At 42.2% G+C, this 14,810-nt stretch overlaps 1 protein-coding gene across 2 annotated transcripts in view; it reads right to left on the bottom strand.

Moving 5' to 3' along the window:
* The window catches only part of BMS1 (BMS1 ribosome biogenesis factor), a 45,708-nt gene extending 35,246 nt beyond the window's left edge, over positions 1-10,462 (bottom strand). Inside the window, exons 1-7 of one of the 2 annotated variants that reach the window (XM_073018910.1) lie at positions 9,899-10,462; positions 8,107-8,315; positions 7,018-7,208; positions 5,799-5,878; positions 2,557-2,745; positions 1,056-1,198; positions 206-327 (exon numbers count right to left, since the gene is read on the bottom strand). In XM_073018910.1, coding sequence (XP_072875011.1) covers positions 206-327; positions 1,056-1,198; positions 2,557-2,745; positions 5,799-5,878; positions 7,018-7,208; positions 8,107-8,282 — 901 coding nt within the window. In that variant the 5' untranslated portion in view covers positions 8,283-8,315; positions 9,899-10,462. Of the gene's footprint in view, positions 1-205; positions 328-1,055; positions 1,199-2,556; positions 2,746-5,798; positions 5,879-7,017; positions 7,209-8,106; positions 8,316-9,878 lie in introns of both variants that reach the window. The other variant, XM_073018911.1, reaches the window with a different exon arrangement.
* Between the last annotated feature and the right edge of the window lie 4,348 nt (positions 10,463-14,810).

Genomic DNA, 14,810 nt, shown 5'->3' with positions numbered 1-14,810 from the left:
ACAGTGGCCCTCTAGCTACAAGACAAGAGGTCAGAGAAGAGGGGATTTGATAACACCTTTGCAGGCCTACACACATCTGGGTTACTTTAAAAACCTCCAGCGAGGCCATCTTCCCTTGTTTGGTCATTTTTCAGTTTTCCTGAGAAATGAAGTCATCCCAAGAATCCTATGTGTAATTCTAGTATGTTCTACAACAAAAGAATACCTGGCATGTGAATTTGGCTTTTATTTTTCAAGTGTGCTCCTCTTAAATAACCATAAAGTGACACCTTCCGGTCACATTTGATGTTTCTTCGGATATCCTCTGGGTTTGTCAAATCTTCCATCCTAGAAAAATAAACTCAATCATGCAGCAGAAATGAATGCCAAAGTTCCTATACCTCCTTTCAGGTGTCAATGACTCATCACACTATTGTCCACTAAGCACATCATTTAGAAAACTAGAAAATGCAGAAATAAAGAAGCACCATTCCCCATCCACCAGAGGAAAAGGGGCAGGCACACAACTGTGTCTCTAGGCTGAAAGTGACATTTTCATTCCAGAAGACACCAGACAGGGAGATGATGTCCACCTGGGGTCAGGGAAGAGTGAAGAACATATTCAGAAAATCCCTTGCTGGAAGAGGGTGAGCCTGTGCTTTGGGATTTTTACTGTGGCTTGGATTCTGGCAGGTGGAAAAAGGGTATTCCAGGCTGAGAAAACCGCACGAGGAAGAGCACAAAGGAAGGAAACTGAAGGCACACACGAAGGACTCAAGCATCCAGGCACGAAGGCAGCATCACTCAAAACTGAGGCTGAACGTAGGATGGGGCCACATTCTGTAGCCTTAAATGCTTGTAAGTCCTCCCATTTTCCTAAACATCTCATAATTAATTTACTCCCAAAGGCACAGCATCTTTGAGCAATGATATAAGTAGACATTTTCCATCAACTACACTTCTATTCCCACTATTCAAACAGGCACAAAATAAATCCTATCACTGTTCTTTTTCTAGCCTTTTTAGCTTTGAAATATATATGGCCCAAGAAGAAAAAATTTACAATCACTTTTTACCTGTCTGCCAGGATATAAGGGTGAGAAGTTTGCCATGTGAGAGGCCTAAACTTCATAACTGTAATAAAACGGCCCAGATTGTGGATTTCTTGGTTTTGATATTCACCATGCACCATTCCAGAAAGGTAGAATAGCTTGGCACCCTAAACATTAGAGCAAAATTAAAAATTAAATTTCAATTAAATTCTCATCAATACTGCAACAAAATAAAAGTTCTAAACAAGAAGCAATCCTAAGAAAGGAGACTTCCAGCAAAGCCACTGTCCTGAGGCTTCCAGGGCCTTGCTGGCTTCTTTCAGGACTTATTAGAACCCCACAGAGGCAGACTGCTCTGCAGTTGAGCCGGGGCATCCATTTAAGTATGGTGAGGAGAGGGAGGTGAGGCGTCTGAGCACAGAAACGGTTCTGTGGCCAATGGACCAGGACAGTATAGAAAGGAAGGGGCAGTGCCTGGTCCTGTAACTAGGAGAAATTTCTGATGTACTCTATTATATAAAGTCCCGACCCCAAAACAGCCAGACACTGCCTGGCGCAGCAGGTACAGAGACAAATGAGATACACCAAGAAGCCCAGAACAAGCACTCTCTTGAGGGAAACCTTCCAGAAGACTGAACACACACACAAAGGAATTCAGCAGGCCAGAGACTGAACACATACACAAAGGGAATTCAGCAGGCCAGAGATAGTGAACACACACACAAAGGAATTCAGCAGGCCAGAGACTGAACACATACACAAAGGGAATTCAGCAGGCCAGAGATAGTGAACACACACACAAAGGAATTCAGCAGGCCAGAGACTGAACACATACACAAAGGGAATTCAGCAGGCCAGAGATAGTGAACACACACACAAAGGAATTCAGCAGGCCAGAGACTGAACACATACACAAAGGGAATTCAGCAGGCCAGAGATAGTGAACACACACACAAAGGAATTCAGCAGGCCAGAGACTGTGAACACACACACACAAAAGAATTCAGCAGGCCAGAGGCTGAACACACACACAAAGGAATTCAGCAGGCCATAGAGTGTGAACACACACACACAAAGGAATTCAGGAGGCCAGGGACTGTGAACATACACAAACGGAATTTAGGAGGCGAATCCTAGAGAGACGTTTAGTAATGTCTCTTCAGTATTTTTACTTACTTATTTTTTTGAGACAAGAGTCTCACTCTGTCACCCAGGCTGAAGTGCAGTGGCGTGATCTCAGCTCACTGCACCCTCTGCCTCCTAGGTTCAAGCAATTCTCACTTCTCAGCCTCCCGAGTAGCCGGGATTACAGGCACGCACTACCACAACTGGCTAATTTTTGCATTTTTAGTACAGATGGGGCTTGGTCATGTTGCCCTGAGCTCAAAACTCTAGGCTCAAGTGATCCGACCGCCTCTGCCTTGCAAAATGCTGGGATTACAAGTGTTAGCCACTGCGTCCGGCCTCTTCAGTCTATTTTAAAAGGATTATACTGCTAGTATCCAACAATCATTTCTCCTCTTACCGGGTAAACTTCTGTCCAGAACCTGTGTTTTAATCGCTTCTTTGTCTTCTTCAGTTGCTTATTATGCTTGAAGGAGTCGAGGTGGGTGAGAACTCCCATAATTTTAGGAAAGCCATGTACTTGACAGATGTTTAGAAACTCAAATGTTTCCATTTCAAACCCAAAGCTGGCATCTATAAGCATCAGTACCTACAAATAGAACATATCATTTTTCAAAGAAACTACCAAAACAGACCACCTACACTAGGGGTTGGCAACTGGCCACGGGCAAAATCCCGCCCATCACCTGTGTTTGTAACTAAAGTTTTATTGGAACATAGCCACATTAATTCATTTACATTTTGTCTATGGCTGCCTGTGCACTACAACTGCAGAGCTAAGTAGCTGTAAAAGATATGATCCACAAAGCCGAAAATATTTACTATCTGGCCCTCAACAGAAAAGTCACACTCCAGACTAAATCAAATAACTACATAGGCATCACCCAGACAGAGAAACCACCACCCTCTGACTTGCTCTAAATGCCAACCATAACGATGTCCACTAGGATGCAAACTTCCATTATAAGAATTTTAATGTATGAGAAGTAACTCAGAAAAGGCTGGGTCTCACCTGGCCCTTACCTAAGAAATTCTAATTTAAAGAAATCAAGTTTTCTGTAAGGTATTTTTAAGCCAAATAACAGGTCTCTGACATCCAAAGAATGGGAAGAAAGTGATAATCAAAGAAATATATTAAATATGTACAGAAAACCAATCTCTTCTTTCAATCTCCTTATAGAAAAAAAAATCTGTTTTTTGCTGAGAAGTATGCAGTGGAAACCTCTATCTTATATATTAATTTGGATAACTCAATTGTTAAGAAATTTTTTTTAAATAGCTGCCATTTTAGAATTAGGTCAAAAAAAACAGTAAGATTATGATGAATGGTAGTCTATAAGAAAATATAAGCAGATGAGACCAATTTTTAACTTTTAAGATGCTTCAAAGATGCAAAATAATTTCAGAATTGATTCCTAGAAACTTCTAGTTTAAGTATTAAAAACATTTCTGTTCTTATCTTTGCATAGATAACTAAAATTAACAACAAAGAAAAATGGAAACAGAAATGCCCATCTTTGATTAAACTAGGAAACACTCAAAATCCGAAACCACAGAATATATGAAGGTGGGCTTGTGAGAAAGCACAGCTGCCACTGCAGACTGAGGCAGCAAGCACAGCGTTCCAGCAACACTGGACCAGCTCAAAGGACAGGCAGAATATCCTCACACTACATTTAATGTCACAGAGTGCCAGGGGGCAAGCAGCTGGTTGTAGGGTCAGGAAGAACGGGGAACAAACAGTCCCTCAGCTGCCAGTCTTTGTCATCTAAGCCAGTGTTACTCCCCTAATCCACACACGCACGAACACACCCAAATTCATGTATTGTGTGTGCCTTTGCTGTACACAGGAGGCTTTGACAACCCACAGCAGAGCAATCAACATAAGATAGGCTAAATAAATTATGGTGCCTCCATAAAATGGAATATTATATTAAAAAGGAGGCAGAGTTACAGTACTTACTTATTATATACCTCCAAGATACATTATATGAAAAAAGCAAAGCATAGAACGGTGTGTAAAATAAGCTACCATTTGTGTTTTTAAAGGGTGGTATGTGTGTTTATATGCATCTAGAAGGATACTGCTCTGCAGGGATCTGAATGACCAGCGGTTATACCAAGGAAAAAGAAAAATGCACATTGTGCGTATCCTGCATTACAGTTAGAGTACTTTACCAAATGTGTGTGTTCCTTTTGAAAAATCTTTAAAAGATTTACATAATAGGCATCTCTCTCAATGATGGTTAAGAGGCTGGGAAGGGGAGCAGGGAGGGAGGGACAAAGAGGGAAAGGTTAACAGGTACAAAAATACAGTTAGACAGAATAAATTCTGGTGTCCAACAGCACAATAGGGTGGACTATAATTTATTATATAATTCAGAATAACTACAAGAATGAAATTGAAATGTTCCTAACACAAATAAATGATAAATGTTTGAGGTGATGGATATCCTAATTACCCTGATTTGATCATCACACATTGTATGCTTCTATCAAATACCACATGTACCCCATAAATATGTATAACTATTATGTATCCATAATAATTAAAAATAAAATTAAAGGCATCTCTTAATATTATGTCTTTAATATTAGAAACTTGCTACATTTTACATAAAAGAGAAACAAATGACTTCTATGAACTATTTTGATCATTTCAAGTACACAAGATTTAGTAAGCTTACACTACATTAATAACACTTATTTTTACTAATAGTAGCATTACATGTTCAAAATTTGAATGTTATTTAGTTTTCTGACATTACAATGGCACAACTTTAAAATCTGTGTTACTTTTTACTTTATATTTTAGGAGTATTCCTGGGCCAAAGTATAAAATCTGTAGCTCTTTGTTACCAAACAGCTGTCTAAAAAAAACCAAGGTATCTCTCACCCCACACTTCCTAATCAATATGGCTTACTTTTTTGCTAATTTGTTTTTATTTTTTCTAATTTAAAACGTAAGTTAATAGAATACCAGAATAGTGAACATTATCATTTCCATAAATGCAAGCGTATGTACATTTTCCATATACTGAGTACTGTCTAGATTTTTTATTGCTAAACTCTGACCACTTCTTCAGGGCAATTCATGTACTTACTTTAGCATTATCATTAAGGATGAAGGTTCTGGAACCATCAGGAACAAGGGTCCCATCTTCACACAAGTTATTTAACTGCTGGGAGGCTCTATTTCATCTTATGTAAACTACAGATAATAACTACTCACCTCAAGGGTGCATCAAGGATTTATGTAAGCTAAATTTGTAGAAAGCAGTTAGCACAGTGCCAGGAAGAGTCCAAGAAAAAATGGTATTTACTATGATATATTTGTACGTATATATGTATACATATTAATGAGCTCTTATTAGTTGTGTTCATTAAAGGTTTTCTCCATCCCGTGATTTGCTTTTAGATTTTGGAATACATTTCATTGTGCACATTCCATCTGTATTATTAATATAACAACATTTATTACCATAATTATTATCATCAATTCAATCATATCTACTGTATCACTGATGATGACTATGATTCCTTTAATAATCATAGGACTCTCTTCCTTTCATCACGGGATAAATAACCTATCACGATGCTCTAAGTCTCCATCAGCACCCCAGGCTGCCCCTGCTGACTTACCAGATCTGCTACTTTAGCCAGATCAATCATCATGTTAATATCACACCCGCATTCAATAATGGTGAGTCTGCGCTTTTTACCTATAAGTGAAAAGATGAAAATTTTACTTTAAAAAGATCCTGAAAAAACTCTAACCATCAACTCTAATTTTCATTTTTTAACTGCATCCAGTAAAACATCATGTAAGTTTACAGGAGTGTACCAGAAGTTCGTTTTTATAGGCAAAAACTGGTAAAATAAAATAAATTCCATTCTGTTTTTCTTGCTGTGTTCTAAATTTAAATAATATCAAAAGTCTACCCAGATGAATAAAAGTGCTCAAACAGGGAAAATTCGGACTGCACAGGCTCCATGATAACCATGATCCTGCTGTTCAGCTGCGGGCCAATGTCTTTACCTCTATCAAAACTTCCCGTATTCCCACTATAGCTACAAACATCCTCAAACATAATGCAACAGAATATTCATAACAATAATTATTTCTAAATTAAGGTAAAAAGAAAATGGTCAAGAAAATATGGGCTGGGTGCAGTGGGAGGCCAAGGCAGGCAGATCCCTTGAGCCCAGGAGTTTTGAGATCAGCCTGAGCCACATGGGGAAACCCCATCTCTACAAAAAAAAAAAAAAAAAAAAAAAAAGGAAAACTTAGCCAGGTGTGGTGGCATACACTACTCAGGAGGCTAAGGTAGGAGGATTGCTTAAACTTGGGAGGTTGAGGCTGCAGTGAGCTGTAATCATACCACTGCACTCCAGCTTGTGCCACAGAGTAAGACTCTGTCTCAAAAAAGGGAAAAGAAAATATGGATGCTCCAAAGATAAAGAAAAGCCTCAATCCAACTATACTATTGCAATAACAAGAGATTTCAGACTGCACATTCCCATTCTACCACTGGAAGTTTGTTTCATTTTCCCTCAAACTTGGAAAGGTCACCATCTCCCAAAGCAGACAATTCTCATAGCAAAAAGAGAAAACTGTACTTCTACCAGAATGTGGCTTCATAAGGCAAACATGTGCACATTTTCAATGTGAACATTATCACATACTTATCTCCGGGAACTTACCCTTTTCTGAAGCTATAGCCAACTTAGTAAAAGTATAAGACAGGTAACATGATATGACAATATTTAACATGTTCCGCTCAAGAGAACAACAAATGCATGCATGTCCCTCAGATGACAACAGCCACGTCAACTCTGTGTCTGTTGCGGCATCTCCTACCTGACACAATCGTCACAGGGCCTCTGATCTCGGTCAGCTTCTGCCGGGTGAAGTTCCGAATGAGGCATTGTATCAAAGTGCTCTTTCCAACTTTTGGAGGCCCCATCACCACTACCACTATTGGTGGGGGCTCCAGTGGAGTTCGATCAACCACTGGAATATGATGCTTTTTTGTCTTCAAATCCTGAGTCCTATTCATTAAAAATAAATAAATAAATAAATAGTAAACTCACTTTCAAAATAGAGTAAAAGGTATCAACTTTATAAGTAAACTTTTTTAGTACATTTATATATATGAGTACTTTAGCACATTTTATTGAGAGGACAACAGACAATATATAATTAACTTGTCAGTTATTAACTTGTTAACTTCTGGCCCCATCCAAATAACTGCTGTTCAATAAAGATGTAACAAGACGACTTCAATAGCATAGAGAGCTGAAAATTAAACACTCCTTAAATCTGACTGTTTTAAGAGTGATTTTAATAGTTTTTTAAAAAACCAAAAGGTAAATACCGAGGCAGTGCATCATGACAGAGCAGAGGCTCTGGAGTTAAATTTGGCTCTCCTACTTACTGGTTACATGATTGGAGGTAACTTGTTCTCTTGACCTCAGTTTTCTTACCCATAAAATGAGGGCAAGAATGATTCCTACTCTGGTAAGGCTGCTGGAAGCATTTAGTTGAATAATGTTTAAAGTATACCGCTAGGCATATCACAAGGACACACTAAATAAAGCTATGTTAGTATTAAATATTGTAATTTTTGTATTTTATATTACAACTATGTAAAACATACCTAGGGGGGAAAAAGCACACTTATCACCATAGAAACAGTTTAAAATTTAGGAACAAACAAATTCTATAAATTCTTGCATCTTGGGCAATAAACACCAACCAGTGTGCAGATGCTGGAGGCAAGGCAGCTTCTATGGGAAAGCTTCTCACGTTTTAGTGAAAGCCACACACCACGCAACTCCATGTCCTTTGGAGCTGGACTAGACTCATGAATCCAAATGTCACCTGTGAGAGGCTCCTACTATTTAAAAAGAATCAATGGAAGAATGACCAGACTGTACCCTAACATACCTGTGAAAGGATCGAGCCATCCGCACAGCAGACTGAACTGCAAAAGCTTTGGGATTTCTCTTCCGGGCATCTTCTTCATCTCCTAGCTGGAGATCCTGCAGATGCCGCTTCTTTTTCTTTTCAGCTTTGGGCCCACTGTTTTTCTTTCTGTGTTTCTTCTGGTCTTTAGTCTCCATTGTAGCTATTTACCAATAACAAGTAACTCTAACCTACAAGGAAGAAGGTTGGGGTAAGGAGGTGGGAGAAGCATTTTACAATCCAGGCAATACCCAGGAAAAAACAGTAAATTTCATTTATTTCTTTATGAAGAGATGATGTATTTATTTACTGAACAAGGGTAGAAATTGCTCAACCATTGCCAATTTCATTTCTCTCTGTTATGCTATAAATTAGATGAGTTACCTCTCCTAAAGTTACATTTTATTGCTGTTACTTTTTATTCATCTTAAGTGTCAACATCAGCAATATCTATTTCTGCAAGGACAGAAATATTCTATATCTGTACTTTTCAGCCATTTAGCCATCAGCCACATGTGGTTACTTAACAATATACTTAGGGAAACTGAAAAAATGAATTTTTAATTAATTTCATTCTAACTCTAAAGTCACATGTGGCTACCACACCGGACAGCTCAGACCTAAGTATCAACTGGAGTAAAGAAGTGGTTTCCCAACTTAAACTAAAACTTACATTTTAATAAAAAATGTAAAACGTTTTTATGAACTTCCAATATGATCGCAGTATTACTTTTAGTACCTGTTGACTGTAAAACTCCTAAATTACAACTTACTTATATACATTTGAGAAATAGCAATATCTAAGCACATTTTATAAAGAGTACAACAGACAATATATAATTAACTTGTCAAGTATTAACTTGTGAGATAGGACTGGTTCTAGATGATACCTGGAGACCCCATGAACTTACAGAGACCCTTCCAGTGATTTCTGAGTTACCTGGGAATCTGTGGCTAATAAATTGGTAATCACTGAATTAGTGAGTTTTTTTTAGGAAATGGGGCTTCATAAAATATGACAGCTTGATTTAAAAAAAAGCGGGGGGAGCAGGATAGTATTTCATTCAATTAAGGTACTGTATTCATTCAGTTTAATAAATATTTTGTCTGTCTATGATGTGCTAGGCACTGTGCCAGTAAATGGATACAGCTATGGTCTGACTTGCAGAGGAAATCCAAACTAGTATCTTCTGCGCCATGCAATAAGGACGACATTGGAAGGCTGCACAGGGTGCTACTGGAGCACGGAGGTGAGTCAGAGGCTTGCCACAGACCCACACACCAGCGGAAACAGAAAGTCTTTATATATCACCATAATGTCAAGAACACTGGCCGGGAGTTAGAAGAGCTAGGCGCTAGGAAAGCTTTGAAACTGAAGAGCTGTGTGATTTCAGTGATTATGTTTCTTCTCTGCTATATTTTAGTTCGGAACTTGTACTAATGTTTCTCTCCCTGTCCTTCTTTGGTGGGAAAAGCACAATTTCGGGTCAACAGATCCGGCTCAGGTCTAAGTCGCCTGCCGAGACCACGTCGCCAGGAAACTACGTCTCCCAGCCACTTTCCCTCCCTGTCCGGGCTCTCTGCAGGGATTCATCCGGTCACTCTCCCAACTACCACAGGACACCTCCGGCAGATGAGAAATATGCGGCTCCTCGGGAGCAAAGATGACCCGGAGGACCGGGGAAGGACCTTCCCACGCGCACGACTCGCGATCTTCCCAGTGCCCCAGAATCAGGGACCCCACCGCCGCCTACCCCAGCCCACTGTACTGAACCTGCTGGCAACTGCGACTCCTCAGTTCAGCATGGACACCGCCGGAAACGGAAATTCACCGTCGCGCCGACTCGCCGGAGGGAAACAAGAAGGCAGAAAAAAAGAGACCGGCGTGGGGACGGCTTTCAGGGCCTGAAGAAAGACTGCTGAAAAGCTGAGTGCGGACGCAGGCGCAGTCCACGCAGTGCGTTTCACCGGGTCCGGGTACCTACCGAAACCGCTCCACCCCGCCCTCGGAATCCGCGGCCTCAACTTCCGCGGTGGGACTCTGGAGCAGCGTGCACCGCACTCGCCCAAGTCCTCGCCCAAGGCCAGGGCGGCTCTGCGGCCTGGCGCCGGTTAGTTAGTGTGGTGCAAAAGCCGGAAGGAGACACATTTGGTCTTGGCCTCCCGGCAGTCACCGTGCCAGGGACGAATGTGCTATCGCTCGATTTGGAGTCCACTTCCTCGTCTTTAAAGATGATAGATGAGGGGGATCTCGCGTTCTGGGGTGCCCTAAAGCCCTCTTTTGGCAGGGCGCGGGGTCTCACGCCTGTAATCCCTACACTTTGGGAGGCTGAGGCGGGAGGATCGCTTGAGCCCAGGAGTTCAAGACAAGCCTGGGCAACATAGGGAGACTACCTCTCTCTCTCTAAAAAAAGAAAAAAAAAATTAGCCGCGTTGTGCCGGGCGCCTGTGGTGCTTGTGGTCCCAGTTACTCTGGAGGCTGAGGTGGGAGGATCGTTTGATCCCAGGAGGTGGAGTTTACAGTGAGCTGAGATGAGCCACTGCACTCCAGCCTGGGCGACAGAGCAAGACACTGTCTCTAAGAAAAAATAAATAAAATAAGGCCCTCTTTTGCCAGGACCAACAAACCCTGAGGGCAGGGACAAACTGACCAAGCCCAAACTGCCTCGCCTTCCCTGCTCCCAGGAAAGGGCTTTCCCTGAGGGAATAGAGCATCTTGCCATTTTTTTCCTGCACAGCTTTGCCTTCCCAGGGATCCGCCCACTGCCACCTGAGGAAATGCCTTGGAGTCCATCTAATCCCCAGCCCAGCTACTTGGGATGCCTACAGAGCGTACATTGTCAGAGGATGCATCTTCCTGTAGTCTTAGAAGGTTTCTTTTCAATATGATCCCGCTGGTGCATTCAAGGCTCAATTCTACACCAAAAACTAGGCCCACTCCTGTCACGAGAACCCCAGGCATCAGGTCCTCTCACAGGCACCTTGTTCTGGCCTTCAGCAGCCCCCAGGTATTCACTCCGCATATGCTATATACTGGGTGCTGGACTAGAGAGGCTACCTACGTGGCACATGCTTCCCTTATCCGTGAAGAGCTTAGAATATTGTAACTTCTTCACACTACACCGCTTACTTCTTGAAGATTTCAGTATCCAGGTAGATAATCCTTCCAACGTCATTTTGGTCTCATGAAGCCCACTCCAGTCCTCTGCCCTACCTTAGCTTCCCCCTCCCTCCATGATCAGACCTTAGACCTTGTCAGGTCCAAGGACTGCAACCCCCACAGTATCCCACTCTGACCACCACCTCCTGTCTATCCAGGTCACTCCCTATACCGCCCTGAAACAAAACTCCTGCAACCTTACCAGCACCTCCAATCCAGATCTTACACCTGTTCACTGTTTCTTCCTTCCTTTATGGTGCTCTCTAGTGAGCCAGCTTAAACCCTATGGCCAACCATTCTCATTAATCCCTTGCACACCTCCTTAACTCATGCACCTCCCTATCACCTTCTATCTGCTTGGTAAGATGGGAGCACTGGATAAACCCAGCTCTCCGTCTATTCCATGCCACAACAATGCAACTAAATATGGCTGGAGGAAAACAGGACCATGCCAGCAGTCCTCACTTTAATCATTCTTTGCCTGGTCTATTCAATCTCCCATTGTTCCAAGTGAGTATTTCACACTTCCTTCTCTCTGTTCAATCCTTCCCACTGCTTCTCCCTTCCTTGCCTCCTGCTTTACTAAGAGAATAGAAGTGGTCAAAGTCTTCCACAGACTCCCACCTCTACCTCCACCCATCTGCCTCCTATTGCCTGCCTGTGACTGTGGATGAACAACTGCTATGTCCAGCCAAAGAATCCTGCACTGGACTGCTGAATCCCATCATCTCTTACTGCTCCAGGGTGTCACTCCAGCCAGCCTATCCTTTCTCTAACATCAGCAGTATTTTCCTTTCTACTGGACTCTTCTCATCATCACACAACATGCAGCTATTTCTGTCATCTTCAAAACACAGAAATTACTTGACCCTATTTCCTATACCAGGACCTGCACCTTTTCTACGTTCCCTTTTGCAGCAAAACTTCATAAAAGAATGGTCAATACATACTCTGACCCCTCTCCTATTCTCTTTGATTCACTTGTCTCACAGGACTCCACCTGCAGCCCTGGATGCTCTTTCTCAGCTGCCTTTGCTGGTTCCCCTGCTCTCACCTGTTTAAATTAGAGCAAGGCCATAGGTTTCGGGCTTCAGTTTTCTTTTCTTCTATGTCTATACTTATTCCCTGGATGATCTCATTCTGTCTCAGTTTTATATTTCATCTGTGTCAGTAATTGTTATGTATTGGGTCTGTCCCTGCCCAAATTTCATGTGGAATTGTAATCCCCAATGTTAGAGGTGGGGCCTGGTGGGAGGCGATTGGATCATGGGAGCAGAGTCTTCATGAATGGTTTAGCACCATTCCTCTAGTGCTGTTCTCATGATAGAGTTCGCACAAGATCTGGTTGTTCAAAAGTGTGTAGCACCTCCCTGCCCCCCACTTCCTTCTGCTCCAGCCACGTGAGATATGCCTGCTTCTCCTTCAGCTTCCACCACGATTGAAAGTTTCCTGAGGCCTCCGCAGAAGCTGTCATGCTTCCTGTGCAGCCTGCAGAATAGTGAGCCAATTAAACCTCTTTTCTTATAAATTGCCTAGTCTCAGGTACTTCTTCATAGCAGTGAGAGAATGGACTAATACAGTTATCAATTTATTACATCTCTGCTATAAACTCATTCTTCGTTGCCTGCTCCGCAAAAACTGAACTGGGCCGTTTAAATATTTCCCTTAGACATGATGTTAGGTTTTATCAGTAGAGAGCAATGGAGAGACCTTGCAGGCGAAAGCAGTCTTTGTTCCTGGTTCTCCTGTGCTGCCTGGCCTGGCTCCTGCAGGTGGGGGTCTTCTCCAGAAACCCAGTGGCCAGTGCCCAGCAGGTCCCGCTCCTCCCACCAGCTCCAGGCAGTTTTGTTATAGAGTAACTCTTCTGAGACACCGCTCCTTTCCCCAGCACCTAAAGAAGTATTTCTAGTAAGTTCCAGTGACATAGCACCAGTGACTCTCCTGACATGCAGAGGGCCATGACTGGGTTCCTCTGATGAGGTGCAGGGGAGGTGCACTAAGAGGAGAGGACTCTCCTGGGCTCTCTACCTCAGCCCTAGACTAGTGGTTGCTCCTTCTATACTTCCTACTAGTCTGTACCTGGTTACTCCACTTCCCTGTTGCAGTGAACACTTCTTTATATACACGTTTCCTGTTCAAATGACTGTGGGGCTTCTCTTTCCTAATTAGACTCTGACCAATACACTATCATTTGCCAACAACTCCCAAAGTTTTATCAATGACTCAGACCTCTAACCTGAACTCCAGCTGCCTCCATGACATATCCATTTGGATATTTAATAGACATTTCCAAAGTGATATGCCAAACAGAACTCAGGATCTTCCCTCTCAAATCAACTGCTCAGCAGTCTTATGATCTCAGTTGATGGCAATTCCATCCATAAAGATGATTAGTCAAAATGCCTCCCACACACCTTTGTCTGTTCACTTTTTCTATCCTCCATTTCCAATCCATCAGAAAATTCCTGTTGACTCTACCTTTGAAGTACAACCAGAATCCAACCACTTGTCACTACTTCCACTGCTACCCCTTTGGGCTGTGCCCCATGCAATCACACATGGATGACTGTGAAACCTTTCTCTTGGCCTCCCTGCTCCCACCTTTGCCCTTGAACAGTCAGTTCTCAATGAAGCAGCCAGAGGGCTCCTGTTAAAACATAAGGCACTATTGGTAATTTAAATTGGTATAAATGCTTTGGAAATGATTCAGCATGTCTATTATTACTGAGCATGCACTTACCCAGTGAGCCAGCAACAGAAGTAGATACAGAAAGGCACATAAGAATGTTTGGCCGGGTGTGGTGACTCATGCCTGTAATCATAGCACTTTGGGTGATCAAGGAGGGTGGATCACGAGGTCAAGAGATGGAGATCATCCTGGCCAACATGATGAAACCCCATCTCTACTAAACATACAAAAAATTAGCTGGGCTTGGTGGCACGCACCTGTAGTCCCAGCTACTTGGGAGGCCAAGGCAGGAGGATCACTTGAACCTGGGAGGTAGAGGTTGCAGTGAGCCAAGATTGCGCCACTGCACTCCAGCCTGGCAACAGAATGAGACTCCTTCTAAAAAAAAAAAAAGAAAGAAAGAAAGAAAGAAATGTTCATAGCATTATCCAAACTGGGAAAATCCCAGACATCCGCTAGCAAAAACCTAAAGACAAAACTGTAATATATATTTGCAATGGAACTATATAGAACAATGAAAATAACCACCACATGCACCAACATAGAGGATACTTAGCGAAAGAAGCCAGACACAAAGAAGAACATATCAGTTGATCCATTCAAAGCTTGAACCTAGGCAAAATTAACGTGTGGCAACAGAAGTGAAGATAATTGTGACTTTTGTGGAGGAGGGAATGTATAACTGGGTGAAGGCTGTTCTGTTGCTGGTGCTAGCTGATGAGTGTGTTTACTTTGTAACTATTTACTGAGCTTTAATATGGCAAACTGTGCTCCTAGCTATTTAGCCAACTGATTTGAAACTTACGTTCACACAAAAATATGTATAGCAGCTTTATG

This window comes from Chlorocebus sabaeus, chromosome 9 (assembly GCF_047675955.1).
Source record: "Chlorocebus sabaeus isolate Y175 chromosome 9, mChlSab1.0.hap1, whole genome shotgun sequence".
Lineage (NCBI taxonomy): Eukaryota > Metazoa > Chordata > Mammalia > Primates > Cercopithecidae > Chlorocebus > Chlorocebus sabaeus.
This window is presented reverse-complemented; position numbering and strand designations above follow the sequence as displayed.